This window comes from Nycticebus coucang, chromosome 17, assembly GCF_027406575.1.
Source record: "Nycticebus coucang isolate mNycCou1 chromosome 17, mNycCou1.pri, whole genome shotgun sequence".
NCBI lineage: Eukaryota > Metazoa > Chordata > Mammalia > Primates > Lorisidae > Nycticebus > Nycticebus coucang.
In genome coordinates, this window is record NC_069796.1 from 86,161,632 (window position 1) to 86,184,007 (window position 22,376).

Sequence of the window (22,376 nt, forward strand, 5' to 3'; positions counted from 1 at the left end):
TGGCACCCTACTCTTTAAGCCACAGCCGCCACCCTTTTCTTCAGCTCTTGAATTTGCTTTAAACCCATCTGTGAGTTTTTGTTGGTTTGTTTGTTTCTTTTTTAAGCAGTAGAGTTTTCATGTGTTCTTTTCCTTTTTTCTATTTCTTTTCTTTTTTTTTTTTTTGAGACAGAGTCTCACTATGTTGTCCTTGGTAGAGCGCTGTGGCATCACAGCTCACAGCTACCTCAAACTCTTGGACTTCAGCAATGCTCTTGCCTCATCCTCCCAAGTAGCTGGGACTATAGGTGCCTGCCACAATGCCCGGTTATTTTTTTGTTGCAGTTGTCATTATTGTTTAGCTGGCCCGGGCCAGATTCAAACCCGCCAGCTTGGGTGTATGTGCCGGTGCCCTACCCATTGAGCTATGGGCACTGCCCATTTCTTTTTTTATTGCCTCCAGGTCTTTGCCAAAATTCTCATCTCCATTGAAATGCAGGTCAGGCACTAGGTGTTTTCATATTTTGATTCCTGGCCTTGCTTGACACATTACTGGCTGATCATTGTTCAGTGGTTATTTTTATAGGTCTCTCCCCCTGAGCTCTGCATGTAAATAGTGTTGTGCCCAAAGTGAAACTTGATCCTTCCTCTTTGCCTTTGCTGGCCTAGTGCTCACCACAGCACATCTCCTCACAGTTTATACGTGTATTTGTGTTCCCAGCCGAACACAAGTATCTCGAGGTGTCCCAGCTCATGTCACTCATGTCATCTGTAGGCACGTTTGTTACAGTAGCTGACTTGGGAGAGAACTTAATAATAATGTATTGGTTCCTAGGAACACGTCTGCCCCCTTAGTGCACAGGTAAGTACTGTCCAGCATAGAAGTTCAGGTGGAGCAACTTGCCTTTGTGAGGCAGCCAGGCACGGAGGAGAATGGAGCTCTGGGGCCAGCTCCATTGTTTCAGTTTGTTCGTTAATCATTCTCTTTCATTTCTTCCTTCTTTTCTTTCTTTCTTCCTTTCCTCCATCCTCCCTCCCTTCCCTCTCTTTTCCATAGATTCTTCATCTGTAAAAAGGAGAGAAAACAAACGTTTGCAAACATTTTCAACAAGGGGCTCAGAAAATGATGGCTGCTAATAGTCTCATCTTCCTTACTCAGTTCTGTGGTTTGGTTAACACAGGTTTTGAAGTGAAAGATCATGCTCAGAAGCAAGACACCACAAGCAGCCTGCCAGCCCCTCCTCAGATGCCTCTGCCGGAGATCCCTCAGCCCTGGCTGGTGAGTTGAAGCCCCACCACCTCTGCTAGCTTTGGGGTCCTGATGAGGCCGAGGCGTGCGCGTAGGACGGATGCCTCACTGTGCTCTAGGGAATGTTTTGAGTCGTTTCTAGGGCCGGGAAGCAGCTGATGATAGCTAATTGGTAGACCCTGGGTATAGCTTTCCCTTAGGAAGCTGGTGTTTCTTTTCAAATTGTTGGAGCTACAGACCCCATAGAAATCTATTCTTAAGTCATATTTTGGAAAAAAAAAAAATCAGAGGTTTAGCAGGCAAAACAATGTTGGTAGAGCCCGACAATTTAGTCCTGTTGCTGAGCTAACTCGGAATTTGAATACCTTATTCTGAAACTTTAATATTCATTGTGATGCTTCTTCTGGGGTTAAATACCTGTTGTTGTTTTTTTTTTTTTCTAAGAGAGAAATATGTACATATTCCAGGAATGTGTATTTTATTTGATTTTATCCATTCAAATGCAAAATTTTGGTCACTTTGTTTGATTTGGAGATACTTATACAATTTTTCATTACCCTTCAGCTTTTTCTGGATTTATTGTTTTCCAACTTGTTTACTCAGGGACAAAAATCAGTTCCTTAGCAATTCTCTGTGTTTGCTTTTGGTGTGAATCATCTAATTATCTCTCTGCCAGGGTATGAATGGTGGGGAGGCAGGACCACGTGTATCTCTCTGCCTGTGTCCAACATGACACTAATTATTGTAGCAGGGGACAGGAAGACATTAGTACTTACCAACAAACATATCACAGATCATGCTGGTTATTTTTTTCATTTATAATTTAATCCTCACGAAGAACTTGTAAAATACTACTTATCATGTGAAGTGTGTATATACCCATTTTCCAGATAAGGAAATTGAGGCTTAGTGAAGATATGTGGTTTGCTCAAGATCATAGAAGTGGGAAAGGCAGAGTGTGACTTGCAGATGGGGGAGGCTGTGAGGGCTGAAGTCTGTTCACTCAACCAAAGCCTGGGGAGTCTGAGGGGTAGTGCAAATTCAGAGCAAGGCTTCTACTCTCTTTCCTGCTCTGCCTCTCACTTGTGGGACTTGGGGGGTCAGTGTACTTCTTGGTGTCTCAAGATTATCGTGAAGATTAAAAGAGTGAATATACAGGGTGGACATAAAGTCTGTGTGCAATTTAAAATAGTTCAGCAAAGTAAATTGCACACAGACTTTATGTTCACCCTATATCTCAAATGCTTAGGACACATGCTATGTGCTTAAAATTGAAGTCACACCAAGCCATTGCTACTTAGAGCAGCTCTTCTCAGACTTTGATGTCCAGGCGAGTCACTCAGGTATCTTGTTAGAGTGGTTCACTAGGTCTGGACAGGGCCTTTGATGCATTTCTAACAAGATTATTGTAGAAAATATGGAAAAAACCCTAAAGAAGTAGGTAAAAAGTCCTCTATGTTTCCTTCTTCCCAGGAAAGCCGGGATTCCCATTTGGCATCTTGGCTTCTGGTCTGTTTTCTACCTGTGGGTCCAGTGCAGGGGCCACACCTTCCAGGGGCTGCTGAGCTCACCTGGATAGTTCTAATTGAGACGAGGTCTAAGTGTAAAATGCACACTGGATTTGGAAGACAATATGAGAAAAAAGATGTAAAATACTCATTAATAATTATGTTGATAAGACGTTGAATTATATTTTGGATATAGTGAATTAAAGATACATTAATAAAATCATTTTAGTTAATTTATGTAGCTACTAGAAAAATTTAAGTTACATATGTGGCTCATATCTGTGCCTTGCATTATAAATATTTCTGTTCTATACATTTAATCTTCACAGTCGAGAGCATATTGAATATATAAATTTCATATTTTTTAAAAAATGAGGCATTCTTTTTGTCGGCCCATGGAACATTCTCCAAAATAGGTCCTATCCTAGGATACAAATCAAACCTCAACAGAATCAAAAGAATTGAAATTATACCTTGCATCTTCTCAGACCACCAGGCAATAAAGGTGGAACTCAGCTCCAACAAAAACTGTCATCCCTGCACAAAGGCATGGAAATTAAACAACCTTATGCTGACATAAGGGTCAGCCTTGACCGGACATATTTGTCAAGGAAGAGATTAAAAAGGAAATTATTAACTTCCTTGAGCATAACAACAATGAAGAAACAAGCTACCAAAACCTATGGGACACTGCAAAAGCAGTCCTAAGAGGGAAACTTATTGCATCAGATGCCTACATCCAAAAAATAGAAAGAGAGCACATCCACAAACTAAGGAAGAGCAATCCAATTCCAAACCGTGCAGAAGAAAAGAAATAACCAAAATTAAATCAGAAATAGATGAAATTGAAAATAAAAGTCAGTTCTTTGAAAAGATAAAATTGATAAACCATTGGCCAGATTAATCAGAAATAGAAAAGTAAAATCTTTAATAACCTCAATCAAAAATGAAAAGGGGGCGATAACAACTGATACCACAGAGATACAAGAGATTATTTCTGACTACTACCAAAAGCTGTGTGCAGAAATTTGATATTGTGGAGGAAATGGACCAATACCTAGAATCACACCATCTTCCTAGACTTAACTAGGAAGAAATAGATCTCTTGAACAGGCTAATATTAAGCACTGATATTACGGAAATGATAAAAACACCTTCCAACAATGAAAGCCCAGGACCAGATGGATTCATATCAGAATTCTATCAAACCTTCAAAGATGAGCTTGCACCTATATTGCAGAACCTATTCCAAAACATTGAGAAGGAAGGAATCTTTTCCAACACATTCTATGAAGCAAACATCACCTTTTAGGAATCATCCTGATTCCTAAACCAGGAAAGGACCCAACTAAAAGGGAGAACTGCAGACCAATTTCACTAATGAATATTGATACAAAAATACTCAACAAAATCTTAGCTAATAGATGGCAGCTACTCAAAAACATTATACATCATGATCAAGTAGGCTTTGTTCAAGGGATGCAAGGCTGATTTAACATATTCAAGTCCATAAATGTAATACGTCAAATAAAAAAAAATCATATCAATAGAAGCAATAACAAAAGACTATATGATCCTCTCAATAGATGCAGAAAAAGCATTTGACAAAATCCAGCATCCTTTTCTAATAAGAACACTTAAGAAAATAGGAATAGGTGGTACAGTTAAGCTAATTGAAGCCATTTATGACAAACCCACAGCTAACATTATACGTAATCCAGTAAAACTGAAAGCTTTTCCACTTAGAACTGGAACCAGAAGAGGTTGTCCACTATCACCACTGTTATTCAACATTGTGCTGGAAAGTTCTAGCCAATGTAATCAGACACAAGAAGAATATAAAGGGCATCCAAATGGGAGCAGAGGAGGTCAAACTCTCCCACTTTGCTGATGATATGATCTTATACTTAGAGAACCCCAGAGACTTAACCACAAAACTCCTGGAAGTGATCAGGAAATATAGTAACCTCTCAGGGTATAAAATCAGTGTCCACAAATCAGTAACTTTTGTGTATGCCAATAATAGCCAAGTTGAGAAGCAAATCAAGGACACTATTCCCTTCACAGTAGCTTCAAAGGAAATGAAGTACTTAGGAATATACCTAACAAAAGAGGTGAAAGATCTTTTCAAAGAGAATTATGAAACCATAAGGAAAGAAATTGCAGAAGACACTAACGGATGGAAGAACTTACTATGCTCAAGGCTGGGAAGAATGAACATTGTCAAAATGTCTATTCTATCCAAAGCAATTTACGGATTCAATGCAATCCCTGTTAAAGTACCAACATCATACTTTGATCAGAAAAACCTCCGTATAGCTAAGGCTATTCTTTTTTGTTGTTGTTGTTGTTGCAGTTTTGGCCAGGGCCGGGTTTGAACCCGCCACGTTCGGTATATGGGGCTGTTGCCCTACCCACTGAGCCACAGGCGCCACCCTAAGGCTATTCTCAGTAACAAAAACAAAGCAGAGGCATTACCCTACCAGACTTCAGGCTATATTATAAGTCCACAGTAAATCAAAATAGCATGGTATTGGCACAAAAATAGAGACATAGACGTATAGGACAGAATAGAAAACCATGAGTTTAAACCAGTCTCTACTTGCCATCTGATTTTTGATAAGCCTAACAAAAGCATACAGTGGGGAAGAGAATCCCTATTCAACAAATGGTGCTGGGAGAACTGGATAAACACATGCAGAAGACTGAAACTCGACCCACACCTTTCACCACTTATAAATACTGACTCAAGATGGATAGAAGACTTAAATCTAAGACACAAAACAATACAAATCTTGGAAGAAATTGTGGGGAAAACTCTTGATGATGTCAAGACTGGGGAAAAATTTTATGAAAAAGACTACAGCGGCCATTGTGACAACGAAAATTAACAAATGGGACTTAAGCTGAAAAGCTTCTGCACAACTAAGGACACAATAAGTAAAGCAAAACGACAGCCTTCAGAATGGGAAAAGATATTTGCAAGGTATGAATCTGACAAAGGGTTGATAACCAGAATCAACAGAGAACTCAAATTAATCAACAAAAAAGAGTAAATAATCCCATCTACCACTGGACAAGAAATATGAACAGAACCTTCTCTGATGAAGACAGATGAATGACTAACAAACATTTGGAAAAATGCTCATCTTCCCTTATCAAATCAAAACCTCCTTGAGGTATCACCTGTTTTCACTGAAAATAGCCCACATCCCAAAGTCTCAAAGCTGCAGATGCCGGCATGGATGTAGACAGAAGGGAACACTTTTACACTGCTGGTGGGACTACAACCTAATATAACCTTTTTGGAAGGAAGCATGGAGAAACCTCAAAGAACTCAAATTAGACCTCCCATTTGATCCTGCAATCCCATTACTGGGCATCTATCCAGAAGAAAAATAATTATTTTATCATAAGGACATTTGCACTAGACTGTTTATTGCAGCTCAATTTACAGTTGCCAAAATGTAGAGACAGCCTAAATGCCCACCAACCCATGGTATATGTATACCATGGAATACTCTTCAGCCATTAAAAAGATAAACACTGTACATCTTTTGTTTTAACCTGGATGGAGTTGGAACACATTCTTCTTCTTTTTATTATTAAGTCAAATACACATAGATCATGAATACATTTATGCATATGTGGGGTACAATGTGTTGATTTTTTTTTAATACAATCTGACATGGTTACATCAAACCAATCAACATAGCTTTCACCTCATTTACTTGATTATTTTGTTAAGACATTTATGTTCTACACTTGACAGATTTGACTTATACCCTTGCAGTATGCTCCATAGGTGTGGTCCCGCCTTTTACCCTCCCTCTTCAAACCTCCATCCCTTCCCACCCCATTTCTCTCCTTCATCCTGGGCTATAGTTGTGTTCTATCTTTCATAACAAAGTGTGAGCCTTTACCTCTTTTATGTTTACATGGAGGGACCTGGAACCTATTTCCTGAGTAAAGTATCTCAAGAATGGAGGAAAAAGTATCCAATGTGCTCAGTACTTCAATGAAACCTATTTATATTGGAATGTATTCTTCTTAGTAAAGCATCTCAAGAATGGAGAAGCAAGGATCCAGTGTACTCAATTCTAATATGAAGGCAGTGGATGAGCTAATACAAGCTGGGGGTGGGGGAAGGAGAGAGCAGGGTAGAGGGGAGGGGGCTGGGGGGGTCACGGTGTATGGCACGCCACTTGGGGGTAGGGCACAATTATACGAGGGACTTTACCTAACAAATGCAATCAGTGTAACCTAATTCTTTGTACCCTTAATGAATCCCAAACAATTACAAAAAATGAAAAAGTTAAAAGAATCTCCAACATATGTATGACATAGTTCTCCTTATCTATAAACTTCTTTTTAATCATTTTCTTTTTTTAACTCTCATAGAAACTTATGGTTTGATTTTTTACTCTTTTCATTGTCTCACTTGCTGTTTTTAGGTATAATAAGAAATTGAGAGTACAGAAGTATATAATTCAACGTATCAGTCCTATTCATTGATATAGTACTTCTCCGAAAGATGAATAACTAGCTGTGAAATCAGTAGTTCATTAATTTCTTGGTCTCCATCTTCTGGTTTATTTTTGTTTTCCTTTCTAAGCTTGTCATGAACCTGTGACTCTCCCATGGTGTGTCTTAATACGCCGTGTCTTATATCATCACATTTCATATTGGTAAAGATGTTTTGAGATTGACGGTTGAGAAGCATTTTCTAGAAGCATCTAGAAATGTTACAGCCCAACCAGGTTCATTGTCTGCTGCTTATGAGGAAGTCGAAACACTGAAACAGCAGGTGTCACAGAGGTGAAAGAGTTGTATTTCACCAGGCGCCAGGCAAGGAGATGGGAGTAATTTCTTCCATCTGTTTCCCTGAGAATTTTGGGACTACGTTTTTTAAGGTGATTGGCAAACAAAGGGTTAAGGAATTGGGTCTGCTGATTAGTGAGTGATGAAGTCAAAGGGTTGGGACACAGAAATTATTTTCTCAGTTGGGAGATTTCAGAGGCAGGGGGTCTCAAGGCTGTTAGATCTGTTCTCACACTATCCACAAATCTAGTTGGTGTCAGTGGGTCCGTCTGGAATGCGGAGTCTGAGAAAGAACTCAAAGACCAGTCCTTAGACTTTCCAATAAGCAATGTTATCTATAGAATCACAAGTCAGGCATTAAGCTAGCAATGTTATCTATGGAGGCACCAGTCGTAGGCTTTAAAATAGCAAGGCTATCTATAGAGGTAGTGGGGGGAGTCACAATCTTGTACCTGTCAGGGGGGAGAGTGCTGTTAAACAGTAACCAGTTACACAGTAAGGAAATTAGGGAACGATGACTGGTTGCCTTCTGGCTGTTCTATACTTCTGTAAAATCAGACCTTGACTACTATTTATACCTTATAGCTCTAAAATATTTGAGTATAGACTATTTCAGAAGAGTCCCATGGACATATGGATTTCAGGGACTCTTCTCTGGTGCTTCTCTGGTCTTGACCAAACTGCATGTCCCAGAGGGAGGGACTGTCCACATGGACGCCAGTTTCAGGTGCAGAGTACTCCCAGTGTTTTCTCCCATTTTCAACCATTGAATCATCTGTCCATTTCTGTGTGTTTTCCTTCAAATACAGGTTCTTGCGCATTAATTCATTATCCTCCTTTTCTCACTTTCTCTTGTCTCCTTGTCTCTTAACCTTTCTTGGCCAAGGGTCTGTCCCTGCCTGTGGCTGCAAACTGGCCAGGTGTGAGGTATATGAGAAGCCCTGCTACTGGTGTCATCAGAACTGGTCAGTCAGAAATGTTGATTAAGGGGCAGATTTTAAAAAGAGGCATACATATGCTGAACTTTAAATGAACAACTTTTGAGTAACAATTTGGCTGATGGGTGATTTTTCCCTCCCAAAGTCTCCTACATAGAGTATCAAGAGCATTTTCCCCAGATATCTAAGCCATGTTGTTACTTGCTGCAAAACTGCTGTGTTTGATGGAGGGCCAACGACTACGTTCTTGGAGTGTGGGGCTACTCACTGCTGATCTCTTCTGCATAATCTATACACATGAGGACACTGAGCTTTTTGTTTGTTTTTTGAGACAGGGTCTAGCTCTGTCACCCTGATTAGTGTGCAGTGATATTATCGTAGCTCACTGAAACCTCTAACTCCTGCAGAGCAGGTGGGACTACAGGTGTGGCCACTATACCCAGCCCATTAAAAATTTTGTTTGTAGAGACAAGATCTTGCTATGTTACCCGTGCTGATCTTCAACTCTTGGCCTCTGGTGATGCTCCCACTTTGGCCTCCCAAAGTGCCGGTATTATAGGCATAAACTGTGGTACCAAGCCTATGATTACATTGTTAATTTACAGTTTTTGTGACATGAGTTTAGATCCCTAGAATTTTATGAATGCTGCTCTATCCTTTTATAGTTGATGTGTCTTTGTTCATATTTTTAAAAACATTTTTAAAAGAGGATTTATTTGACAAACATAGAAACATGACACATGGCCTAGGCCACTTCATACAGTAAAGTGGGCAATAATAATATAAGATCTTTGCAAGCATAAACACTCAGGCATGCTAATGACAGTTACATGGGCATAACAGTCGTGAGCAAACAGACCAGGTTCATAAATAAATAGATCAAAAAGGAAAATGCATAAACACAGATCACTGGGGCTGACAGGTGTGTGTACCCGGCTTCATAACTGCAGCCGTCTGAAATACTGGGACCAACAACCTAAGTCTTCTGACAAGCATGCTCAGAAACCTTGGTGGGTCTCTACTACATGTGAATTCCCTGAGAACTGAGATCTCAAGAAATTTTATCTTTCATAAACGTACACATACAAAAAGAAGATCTCTTAGTTTATTGAAGAAGTTGCAGCATTCTAATGCATATACACAGAACTTACACATAGTCAACATGGTATTAATGCAGTTTCTGGAGTCAGATTTGTAAAAATACGCATAAAGCAAATTAGAACTCTCTCAAAGTCTCTACACGGTTTATACCTCCAGTTTTGGAAATGAGGGGACAATGAAATACACAGACTGGTAAGTTGTGCTGTGTATGACGGGGCAGGAGTCATGCACTGCTGAATAATTTGGCATGGAGATTTCTCCTATGTTTTGGTAGATGTTTTCACTTCTGTGATCTTTGAAGCACTCACTGCACTTGTATTTGGAGAGTGGTTGTGGTCGACAAATTTCATAAGTCTATGCTGTCCATTCAAAAGGCTGGTTACTGCTCGGGTGGTGCAATTAAGCGATTTTCTGCTTTTGCAGCACCAGTAATAATTAATGGTTAAACTTTTATCTTTCATCATGAAGTAGCCTCATATTCTTAACTTACCACAGCCTTTCTGTGCAGGAACAGTTTCACAAATCTCTTCCCATGTGTCATAAGGAATATAGTGAAAAGGAATGCTGTTTGGGTTTCCCAGTCCCAAACCTGTATCATTCAGGGTTGTCCAGAGACATAGAACCAATAGGACACACAGACAGACACACACACACACACACAAAAGAAGGGATTTGTTAGGGGAATTGGCTCGCCTGTTTATGGAGGCTGAGAGGTCCTATGACTGGCTGTCAGCAAGCTGCTGATAGCAATGCTCAGTCTAAAGTCCCAGGTCTTCAAACCAGGAAAGCCAATAATATAACTCCCAGCTCAAGGCTAAAAGCTTTAGGCCCCAGAGGGGCCACTGGTTTAGGTCCTGGAGTCTAAAGGCTGATAAGCTGGAGTCTGATGTCTGCCCTGGGTCTCCCTTCAGTTTGACTGAACCTGTCTAAAGCATCTCAGAGAATCATTAACTTTCTTTGTACTTTCATTTTTTCATTGGTTTGTTTATGTAAGGAGCAAATTAAAGTAAATAATTATAGTAATAAGAATTTAAAGAACAAAGCTGACTCTTAGTAAATATACAGCTTAGCAGGTGGTTCTGTTTGGAAGGCACTTGAAATAGGAAGCTGTTGGCCGTGTATGTTTAGCGTTTCGGGGACGTCAGTCAAGGGAGTTTTATAGAGAGCAGAGAACATGTGTCAATGAGTCAGTTAGGTGGGGTGTGGCTAAGATAGGTCTATGGTATTTTTCTGATAGTTTTTCAGTGAATTCGTTATTCAGCAATTAAGCCAGTCAGTCAGTAAATTAAGTTTGCCTTTGGTGAATAGACTTTTGGCCTGTTGGTCATTTGCTGTTGGCAAATTGACTTTTAGGAGAATTCACTTACAGTGGCATCAAGACGGAATGGGTAGGCAGTGAAGCCAGGCAGAAGGTGTGACCCGAGCAGAGCCAGGTGTGCTGGGAGCCTCGTAAGCAATCCTGCATTGCTGGATAATGGATCTGGGAGAATCTGCGGCGAGGCTGGGGTACTCTGCAGAGAAGTTCAGAGTATGTCATTAAAGCAATGGCAAACCATTTACTGTATGATTTAATTCAGCTAAGTATTATTTCTCATGCCTAGAACCACTACTGGATTTTATTTTCACCTCATTGTGGCATGTATGTTATCATTGTTATTTGTTACAAAGCTGTTAAGGAATAAGACTTTTCTCTTTTAGTGCCTAGTAGTGCTTTATGCAGTTATTAACAATCTCTTGACATTCTATTAATTAATCTAAGTTTTAAGCTTTGGAAGAAGTTCTTTGTTTCTTACACTTTTTTTTTTTTTTTGAGACCTCTGGGTAGAATGCTATGGCATCATAATTCACAGCAACCTCAAACTCCTGGGCTCAAGTGATCGTCTTGCCTCAGCCTCCCAAGTAGCTGGGGCTCTAGGCATCTGCCACAATGCCTGGCTATTTTTTTCTATTTTTAATAGAGATGGGGCTCGTGCTCAGGCTGGTCTCGAACCCCTGAACTGAAGCAACCCACCCGCCTGGGAGTGAGCCTTGTGCTGGCCGTGTTTCTCTTGTGAGTGTTTCTCACATGTCTTGTGTAGAAAACACTGATGACAGCTCAAGGAAGGAAGCACATCAAAGAGTCAGTTTTGCAATGTTGATGATGCTTTTATAGCGGGAGTATTTGCATGTTACTATTTTGCCTTCAGAATAAGTGTGCCGGCAGCCTCAGGTGTCCCATGAGAACTGTGGTGCACACTATATGGCTTAGTGTCTCTTTGGATGTGCCCGGGGCTTTGGGAGTTTAGAGCCTCTCCTGGGTCTTTGCAGTCACAGTGTGGCTGCAGTGTAGTTAACAATTTACTTAGCTCCCTTGCTTTTCAAGGGGGGGCTGGAATAGGCCAAAATGTGCATACTTATTAAAAGATGTTTCTGGAAAGAGTCATGCCTTTCAAAAGATTTTTGTTTTTGTTTCATGCTGAGGGTTGTGCAGCTATCAAACCCATTGTACTTAGTATGCAGCGAGTGCTGAGAGCATTTGAAGAGCCGAGCCTGGCTCCCTGGGAAATGGAGCCCATCTGTGTTGACCTTGGCTGCTGTGCCTGCCGCCCAGCTCGAGAGCGGCCCTTTCACGGAAGGGGTCTAACCCCGACCAGCGCCCTCTTGCTTTATTTTCTCCCTCCTTCTTCAGAAGAGCATTAGGGCTAAACCCAGGAATACCTCAGATCTTTATGACTAAGAAGAAAAAAGAGCAAGGCAGACTTCTTTTGCAGAGCAAGGGATTCTGGACATGTTTTTATTCAGTAACTTAAACAACTTGGGCTTATGTCATGTTTTAAGGGGTAGAGCACAACTTAATGCTTTGATATTTTAAAGCCAGAGCTTACTCAGAGTGACATCGTTCTACGTCAGCAGGTGACATTGAAGTTTTCTCTTATTGTAGTATAATATGCATCACATCAAATTTACCATTTTAACCATTTTAAGCGTACAGTTCAGGGGCATTAAGTACATTCATATTGTTGTGGCACTATCACTGCCATCCATTTCCATAACTTTTCATCTTCTGAAACCCTGTCCCCATTAAACACCGACTCCCCATCCCCTGTCCCCCACCGTTAGCACCGCCCACTCTATCTCTGTCTCTGAACCAGTGATATTGGAGATCAGCCCTTGCTCCCATGTCTACTGATTACCTTTCATCCTTTTGAAAGTGCTTTCACAGCAGCCTTGTGATCTCACTTTGACAGATGAAATGATGAGGCTCTTGAGATTATGTGACAAAAGTAGATATTTTACCATTTGCAGAATTGAGGCTAAAGCCCATGATTCAAAACAAAAACGTTTATTTCCCCATGGAATAGGATATGGTCCTTTTGGCGGATATGAACCATCTTGCCCCCCTTTCTTCCCTTGTCTTTCAAGAATCTCAGAGTTTTGCTCATGTTAAATCCCAGTGGCATCTTTATCTTACGTTCAGTCTGTGGTGGGATTCCAGATTCATATTCTGTTTACGCTCCCGATGAACTGTTTTGCCTTCCATCTGGATGCCTACCTGCTGACAGAAAGGGATGGGGAGATGACCTGACCCCCATGTTATCTTTCTTTGTCATGCATGAATAAAATGAGAAAAAACTTATGAAAATATGTGTGACTATTTTCCCAGTGTTTACTCAAGTGCTGTGTGGAGTGCAAATTAAACAGTGATCAGTGATTTTGTATAAAGTCTTTTACTTTGCCAAGAACAGTAAGTACAGAATTCTTGGTATTAGGATTGAAACCATTTTAACAGTTTAAACTATAAAATGTTATTATCCATTGAGAATGACTTTAATCCAATCCTCTGTCTCCTTCAGCAGCACGCGGTACCTCCCTAAAGAGTAAACCGTGGGCCTGGAGTTTCAGGTCCTGGTGTGAATGTGGCACGGTGCTGCTGAAGGGCTTATGTTAGCTCGAAAAGGGTTCTGCCAATATGCAATGGAATTAAAACTTAGACACTGATTTTCTCATTTCAGAGGATATCATTTTTGACTCTTAATGTTTTAATCACTGTAATCAGAAAAATGGGGTCTGTATGCATCACTGTATATATAGAATGAAAGTCAGAAAGTGAGTGCAAATTCTAAGCTCACATTTTTCTCGGCTCAGACCAGGTGTCATAATTTATTGGCATTTCTCATGGAAAGGACTGAGCAATAAATCAGGGTAGGAGGAGAAAAGCCAGTGGCGGCAGCAGGGAGGCGAGAGGCCATGGGTGAGGAGCACCAGCAGATGCAGGGTGCTAGTATCGATGTCAGGGCGTGGGAAGGCCAGGTTTTAATCAAGAAGTGGATCTAGTTGTGCCATGTGATATAGAAAGACTGGGCCCATGCAGTCTTGGTGGTTGGTCAGTTCCTTCTGTCCATCCTGTCTGCTCAGCCACCTGGTATGTGTCAGGTGCTGCGGGAAGCATTGGTGACCCAGGCACAGCCTCTACTGTTCCACATGTTCCCACTCAGCCGGCAGTACCCACTTGGACTGACTCAGCAGGCAGTACCCACTTGGACTGACTCAGCAGGCAGTACCCACTTACACTACTGACTCAGCCGGCAGTACCCACTTGGAATGACTTAGCAGGCAGTACCCACTTGGAATGACTCAGTTGTCAGTACCCACTTGGACTGACTCAGCAGGCAGTACCCACTTGGACCGACTCAGCCAGCAGTACCCACTTACACTGACTCAGCCAGCAGTACCCACTTGGACTGACTCAGCCGTCAGTACCCACTTGCACTGACTCAGCGGCGGTACCCACTTGGACTGACTTAGCAGGCAGTACCCACTTGGAATGACTCAGTTGGCAGTACCCACTTGGACTGACTCAGCCGTCAGTACCCACTTGGACTGACTCAGCAGGCAGTACCCACTTGGACTGACTCAATTGGCAGTACCCACTTGGAATGACGCCTGCTTCTCCACTGACTGGGTGGCATATGGCTGATCCTGGGTCTGGCCTTTAATCTCTGGAGCCCCAGGTTTCTCATTTGTGAAATCACAATCGAAATACTGACATCTCAGTGTTATTTCCTGAGAGAAAATATATATAAAATATCCCAGAACGACATCTGGCACATAGTAGGCAAATAGCAAATCAGGCTGATTACTCTTAATCTGAAAATCCAAAATGCTCTAACAAGGATTTCCTTAGAGTGTCAGGTTGGCACTCAGAAATTTTCATATTTTGGAGCAGTTTGGATTTAGGATTTTTGGATTTGGGATGCCCACCTGGTAAGTTTATAAGGCAAATATTTCAAAATCCAAAAAAATCCTAACTCTGAAATACTTCTGGTCCTAATCATTTTGGAGAAGGAATATTCAATCTGTAGTATTAATGGTAATAATGATTACTGTATTTATACCACACAGTTACATGAACATAGTAAATTATTATTATTGTTGCTGTTATTATTATAGAAAAAGAATTCTCTGTGTGGCTTTTCCTTAAAGTAGCAAAGGTAAATACTTATGGGTTTTCTCCCCTTAAAAGATGAGAATTAAAATTGTAGCCAGTATTGTAAGTCAGCCAAGCTTATAAATCATGTTGCTGTGCTATTGTAAGTGCTGCTTTTCTCTGAGGGACACAGAGGAAGACCGTAAAGGACACGTTTACAGACCTTAAGGTGGGTTAAGCAGTGCTGCTGTCAAAAAGGTACATTTGAAGGACCTGCTTTGACCAGAGAGTCTCACATTGTTTATCGTCTGGAGAAGACTCAAAGTCATCTCTCCCTAATATTTTGAAAGAGGTCAAGTTGGCTTTATCACCTCTTGGCCTGTAATTATAGTTGAGGCTCAGTCTTGCTTTGTCACCCAGGCCACAGTGCAATGGAACCATCATAGCTCCCTGTAAACTTGAACTGGGCTCAAGTGATCCTCCTACTCAACCTACTGAATAGCTGGGACTCCCTGCGCACAACACCATGGCTGGGCAAGTTTTTAAATTTTTTGTAGAGATAGGGGGTTGTTATGTTGCCCAGGCTGGTCTCAAACTTCTGGCCCCTCTTGCCTAGACTTCCCAATGTTGCTGGAATTACAGGCATGGGCCGCTGTGCCTGGCTGGACCTATAATTTTATAAGAATACTAGAATCGGACTCTTAGAGTTGGCGTGGGCACTGGAGATCGTTATGACGCAGCACCATCATTTACAGGTGAGGAAACGGGAGTCAGAGTTCCAGGAAGGTTGCGCAGACCCAGGAACCACTCTGGACCTAGACGTGATAGTGCTCGGGCTGTCATCTGTCCCCTTCTTTTCCTTCCCTCCCTCCCTCCTTCTCTCCATCCATCCCTGTCTCCCTCCCTCCTTTCCTCTCCTCCCTCTTGCTCTCCCTTCATTCCACTTCTTTCCCTTCCTCTTCTCATTTTACACTCTTGTTTCCTACCTGTCTTCTGGTTTCCTGTGATCTCTTCCGGAAACCTGTCTTCCCTGAGAATTCAGTGATTTCTTTCCTATCAGAAAGGATCTGAAAACACAGAGTTCCTCTTTTCAGATGCTCCTGTTTGACCTTTAACCAGCCGTGTGTGTCTGAAGCTCCTGGGCAGATTTCAGGGATAAATAGTATAGACAGTAGAGTGTTTCTAGTAGTAGTATCTTTTGAAGGGTATTTTTTTCTTTTTTGTGACTTTAAAAGTGATAAATACTATGCAGAAAATCCAAGCTATACAGGTATGTATAAAAAAAGGAGGTCCCTGTTACTGACATTTTTGGTGAATGACCTCTATGTGTTTGGGTAAATTTACCCAGATTGTATATAAAAGAATCATAGTACACCTGTCTTCTTTTATTCAACAGTATCTAATAGAGATTTTTTAAGTAAATGACTATACACATTAACTCTTCTCGTAAATCTCTGTGGATGTAACAAATATCTAAGCATTGCTCCCCTGATGAACATTTAGATTGTTTTTAGATTTTGCTGAGTATAAGTTTTTATTATTCCCATATATTTTTTTCCTCATGTGCCAAATTGACCTTTTTTGGCCTATATTTCTAAAAGTGGAATTGTTGCATCTAAGGGCATATCCCTCAAAAGGTTGTGCCAAAAGTGCACCCCTTGATGGAGTTTGTATTTGTCCAGAAATCCCATTCCTTAAGAGATGAAGCTCTTTGACTTTCACACCTTTGCATTACACGCAGCCAGCAGGAAGGGAGTCTGAGTTGTACCATTTAACAAACATTTGTTCCACTCAACTATTTGTAATGCTTTCCCAGGACATGAATAATTTGACTGTTTTACCATATTAAAAGGAAGTTGGAACACCATGCATTTCATGCATAAAAGAAACTCAGTGAATCAAATGACTCTTTTCCAAAAGCAACAAGCAGAGATTTTAACCTGGGTGTGGACTGTTTTAACCTGGGTGTGGACTGCTGTACAGTCCTTTCCTGCTGCTGAGCCTGGTGGATCAGGTTCCACTTTAAGAACTGCTTCTTTAGGAAGATATGAATGACCTGGTTGTAGTCCAGCATAAGACTACAGAATGGCTGTCTAGGAAATCAGTGTAGGCAGGTGTGCAGAGAAATTGGAGGTATTTAGCCCTGGGAACAGGACGGGGGTGGAAGGGAGAGAGCTGTCGTCAGCACTCAGAGGCAGATTGTGCAGGTGATCTTGACTGAGCTCTGTTCTTCTGGTGAGAGGAGAGAATAGGTTGGATGTGCTGTGGGTGATTAGTCTTCCACAAAGGACTTCATGGGACTTTCATCAGAACGTTCTACTTGAAATCTTAACTTGGTAGACATTCAGACTGGAGCCTCTGCCTTGTTCTTCTGTTCACTGTGACACGCCTCTTCCCAGTTTGTTTTCAGAATATAGTGTGAAATGGCTGCTCGCTATTAATAGATTAAAGGAAAGAGAATGTGAATATAAAAAATGACTTTAGCAGGCAGGCCGGGTGTTTGGAAATCCCCGGCTCTCTCATTTGCTGATATCTGATTTTGAGAAGGTTGTTTTAGATTCTGAGCCTCAGTTTCCATGTCTGTAAAATATAAGATGATCTATGATGTGTACCCTGATGGATTCCTGCATGGATTGATTGATAGCCCTGTGGCAGCATGGAAGTGTCTTGTACACTGCCAGGCACACAACAGGAGCTTGTGAAGGCTGGCTTACCTTTCTTTTGTCAACTTCTTTTGGCAGATAACCAGGGAAAACGTGGCCAGCAAATCCTACAGGTGTTCATGGGAAGGAGAGGTTGGTGTGGATTAGAGCCATCAGGAACGTCTGAGATAAGAAGGGAACTTGAGCTGAACCTGGAAGGCCAGGTGGAATCTGGCTGGCTCTGAGGGGTGGAGCCAGCCCCCGGCCCTTTCATAGTCCAAGGTTCTGGCTTCACCACCAGAGCGCCATAGTCTCTGAATTTGTCAAGAAATTGTGACATGATTGGTCTCAATAAGGAGCAGATTCCTTCTCCAGAGAATCATTTCCACTTTATTTCAGAGAGTGGCTTCTAGGTGATGGGTGATTTGCCTTTTAAAAAAGTTTTCTGGCATATGTTAGGAATATGGTGACAAGATGGACAAGCCTCATTTGTTAGTGCAGGCGCTGTGAACTAGCGCTTTCTCTGCAAGGACACGAGGCAGCTCTGAACTGTTCTGGGTTGCAGGAGCTCGTGGCCTGGGATGGGGGTGGCTATGGAGGAAAGATAAGACTCCTGTCTCATCTGGGAGTATCAGTGCAGGTGAGTGTTGTGGGGACAAAGAGGAGCTCAGTAGCCCTCTTGGACCCGGCAAAGGGGTCAGACAGCTTTGTGAGTCAGCCTGATCCTGCGTGGGTTTGTGGTGGCAGGAGGTGGTGTCTGGGACATTCTGGTGAGACTACTGCTTGATGGCTGAGCCCCACAAGTTGGCAGGGACTGGGTGGACACATCAGGAACTGGCCTTCCAAACCTCTGTGAAGAATGTGAGTCTTTTTTGTCATAGGTTCACACCTATTAACTGGAAATACAGAATTTCCTGTAGTGATCATGCTAATTTCTGCATTGTTTTTCCTTTTTTCCCTCAGCCTCCTGACAGTGGGCCTCCACCATTACCAACATCCTCTCTCCCGGAAGGTTATTATGAGGAAGCTGTGCCCCTGAGCCCTGGAAAAGCTCCGGAGTATATCACGTCAAGTGAGTGCTGGGCTCCATGTGGCTGAGCTGGTCCCTTGCTTTGCCTGGCCCCTTTCTGGATGTGGAAGGGAATGGGGCCTGATACAGCACTGATCAGCCTGTGAGCCCAAAGAGGTGGTCAGTAACACAAGGGCAGAAAGAGGCTGGAGAGCCTCCAGGGGTCTTTGTTCTGATGGCTGTCTTCCTGATGATCCAAAGGTCACGATACCTTGCTGCTGTGGGCACGGGCCTCAGCAAATGAAACCCGTTCCCTTTGGCAGAGGAGGGGCGATATTCTGTGGTATGTCTCTGTGGGTGCCACAGCCCTGCCCCTCACCCTTCGAGCAGAGCATGTCCCCTCTTGCTGTGTCTAATCTGCTGAACTATCAGAGCGGTTTCTACCAGACTGACTGTCGGAGTGAAAATAATTAGGTGCAAAACAACAGGCATCTTGGTCATAGACTTTTGTTTCTTTTTTTCAATTTTTGGACAGGTTTTACCAGAATTTTTTCCTTTTTCTTCTCCCCACTTCCACTTCCCTTCCCAAGGCAGGGTCTCACTCTGTCCCCCAGGCTGGAGTGCAGTGGTGTGATCATAGCTCACTGCAGCCTCACACTCCTGGGCTCGAGTGATCCTCCTGCCTCAGCCTCTTGAGTAGCTGACTACAAGCACTTGCCACTATGACCAGATTAATTAAAAATGATTTTCATATACAAACTTAAAGAATTTTTTTTTTTTTTTTTTTTTAGAGATAGGGTCTCATTGTGCTGCCTGGGCTCAAGTGATCCTCTGCCTTGGCCTCCCAATGTGTTAGGACTATAGGCGTGAGCCTGCATTCAGCCTACCAGAAAATTTTCACCTATGTTGTATTTCTCGTGGCTCCAGTTCGTTGCTTGCTGGTAGCCCCAGTAGCATCTCTTTGTTACTGTCCAGATTTCAAGTTCAGATAAAGGATGACATGGAGATGTTGAGACCCTCTCGAGGACGATCTCTGGAATTTATTTTTCAGTTATTGGCTTTATTTCTCCTGTCACTATGTGTCAGGCACTATGCTGCTGTCTCACAAAGATGATTAAGTAAAACATCAGAGTGTATGTCAACTTCAGGAGTCCAGCTTGCTTTTGTTTACAAAAGGTGGACAAGTGGAAAGGGAACAGTGCTTGCTAATTTTAATAAAGAGGCCCACCGTCCACTGACTTCCTGCCACAGTCTCCAGCGTCATCTGCTCTCTCAGAGAAATTGTCTCCTTTATCCCGGAGTTGTTTTCCTGTTACCTGAAATCTTGGCGTAGAGACTTTGCGTTTTTGGTTCTTTCTCTTCCATGGATTGATTGCCATGAACAACAAGCATAGTTGTTCCAGCAAAGAAAAGTCTAAATCGATTGTAGAGGAGATTGTGGTAGATTTTTCCATTGGCACGTTTGTCTGAGTGTGAAGAAGGACTGGACAGACTCTGTACCCTGGAGGATGAGGGCCTTTTCTAGCTTACTCTTGCCTGTTTCTTCAGCTTCTGGGACATTCCTGGCACAGACTGAACCCACTGTCAGTAGGTAGTTGCATTCTGTATGAGCAAAGGGGCAGTTCCGCAAAGGGGGCTATAAATTTTAAACATTGAAAACTATTTAGGAAAAATATATTTACATAATTTGTAAGTGTCAGCTAGGCAGATAGAAGATTAATAGAAAAGAACAAAATTAAATGTCTTGATATAAAAACTTCATTGGGTTCCTTTCTTTTTCTTCTTTTTTTTTTTTTTTTGAGATAGAGTCTCACTATGTTCACCCCGGGTAGAGTGCTGTGACATCACAGCTCATAGCAACCTCCAACTCTTGGGCTTAAGCAATTCTCTTGCCTCAGCCTCCCAAGTAGCTGGGACCACAGGCACGTGCGGGTTCCTTTCTTTTTAATGGCAATGGGTAAAGTAAAGACAAATATGTGTTTTTTTTGTTAAGGGTATTTCCTAGCATTTGGAGCTTTGGTCTCTGGCCTTCCTCCTCTTTTTTCCCCCTCCTTCTCCTAATGTACTTTCCAGGCTCAAAACTTAGAGTGATTTCATTTGACTTTGGGGGGGCCACCAGTAGTTTTCATTCTGAAAAATTCTACATGGCCGATGTGTTGTGCCCTCTTGAGTGGTGCCACTGGTTCTAGAAGAAAGAGGGACAGGAGAACTGGTGCCTGGGAGGCATGGAGTCCGAAACACAGCAACTGTGGCTTCTCTGATCAAATGTCTGCTGAGCTCTCAGGTAATGGCTCGAGGACATAGTCACCCCTCCATTGAGGGACAGCAGCAATGAGTGGACTTGTCAGCTCAGTGCAGGGTTTCACTAGCTTCAGTTAGAGATGAATTTTGCACAGTTTTGTGGAGCCTGTCAGTTACAGTATCTTCAGAGAGGCAGACTCTCTGTGAGTGTCATGGAGTGGAGGGTTTGTTGAAGGAATGAGGCCATATGTGGTTGTGGATCCAGTGAAGAAGCCTGGAGAGAATGGTAGATGGGGACTGGAGAGAGGAGGACAAAAAGGAGTCCCTGCTGCACAGGTGACCAGCAGGAGCAGCTGGAACCTGCATCTCAGAGCTGTGCATCTGCCTGGCCCAGGACTCAGAGAGTTCAAGGGAAGAGGCCTGTGGGAGCTTGTGCCAGCAAGGTGGGCCAGCAGGTGAGCCACAGCCCACGTGACCTGCAGTAGCACCTGCAACCCCACACTGACCTTCGGAGTGTACAGGCTGCTCTTTACTCTCTGCTTTCCATACCACTCCCGAATTTTTCCTGTGATCACCCTAACCCAGAATCATCTAAGGAAGGGAATTTGGGGAGATGTAATTCCAGGCTTGCGAAGTTTGTAGGGTAGAATACCGTCACAGTTTATCTTGTGTCAATTTGGCATCCACGCACACCTCGTTTAACCACACTGAGTTTCCAAATAAAGACAAGAGCAAAATCATGCCTAAGACTAATGTGGTTTAGCTATTGACCATGTGATGAAAAACTCCCCAGCTCCCCAAAGAGGATACAAAGTCCCTTTATCCACCCAATGGGTGACACCCATTCTCTTTTGGAATCTGTAACTTAAGTTCTGAGATACAAGGCTGGCTACTGTCAGCACCTCTTAAGTTAGATGGTAGGGGCGTGGGAGAGGGAACAGGGAGTTAGGATCTACATATACAGATACATCCACTTCCAAGTAAGGACAAGTTCAGTCATTGATATACAGCTGGTCAGTGGTGATATAAAAACTTCCTCTGCTGCCCATCCCATCTTCCTGGCAAACCCCTTGGTTGACCATGGTTCCTTTTTTTTTTTTTTTATGGTTTTCTGTGGCTATTTTTATTTATTTTCTTATTTATTTATTTATTTTTAAATCATAGCTGTGTACATTAATGCAATCATGGGGCACCATACACTGGTCTTATATACCATTTAACTTATTTTCATCGCACTGGTTAACATAGCCTTCCTGGCATTTTCTTAGTATTTTTTTTTTTAGTTGCACATTTAGGTTTGCTTTTATTGGGTGCAAATACCATGCTTTAAATTGACGCTAATGCTTTAAATTATGCGCAACCAACATCAAACCTCCTTTCTTTCTCACCAGTCCTTTAACAAGAGAGCTCTGTGAGGGGTAACTGTCCATTCCTAAATTTTAGTTTCCAGTCTTCCTAATTGCCAATCTCAAAAGTGATCC

At 42.2% G+C, this 22,376-nt stretch overlaps 1 protein-coding gene across 2 annotated transcripts in view; it reads left to right on the plus strand.

Annotated features, from left to right (window-relative positions):
• Window positions 1–22,376, plus strand: part of AFAP1 (actin filament associated protein 1) — a 205,069-nt gene that overhangs the window by 78,122 nt on the left and 104,571 nt on the right. For both annotated transcript variants that reach the window (XM_053566739.1, XM_053566740.1), the window contains exons 5-6: window positions 1,161–1,258; window positions 18,609–18,717. In XM_053566739.1, coding sequence (XP_053422714.1) covers window positions 1,161–1,258; window positions 18,609–18,717 — 207 coding nt within the window. The remainder of the gene's footprint in view (window positions 1–1,160; window positions 1,259–18,608; window positions 18,718–22,376) is intronic.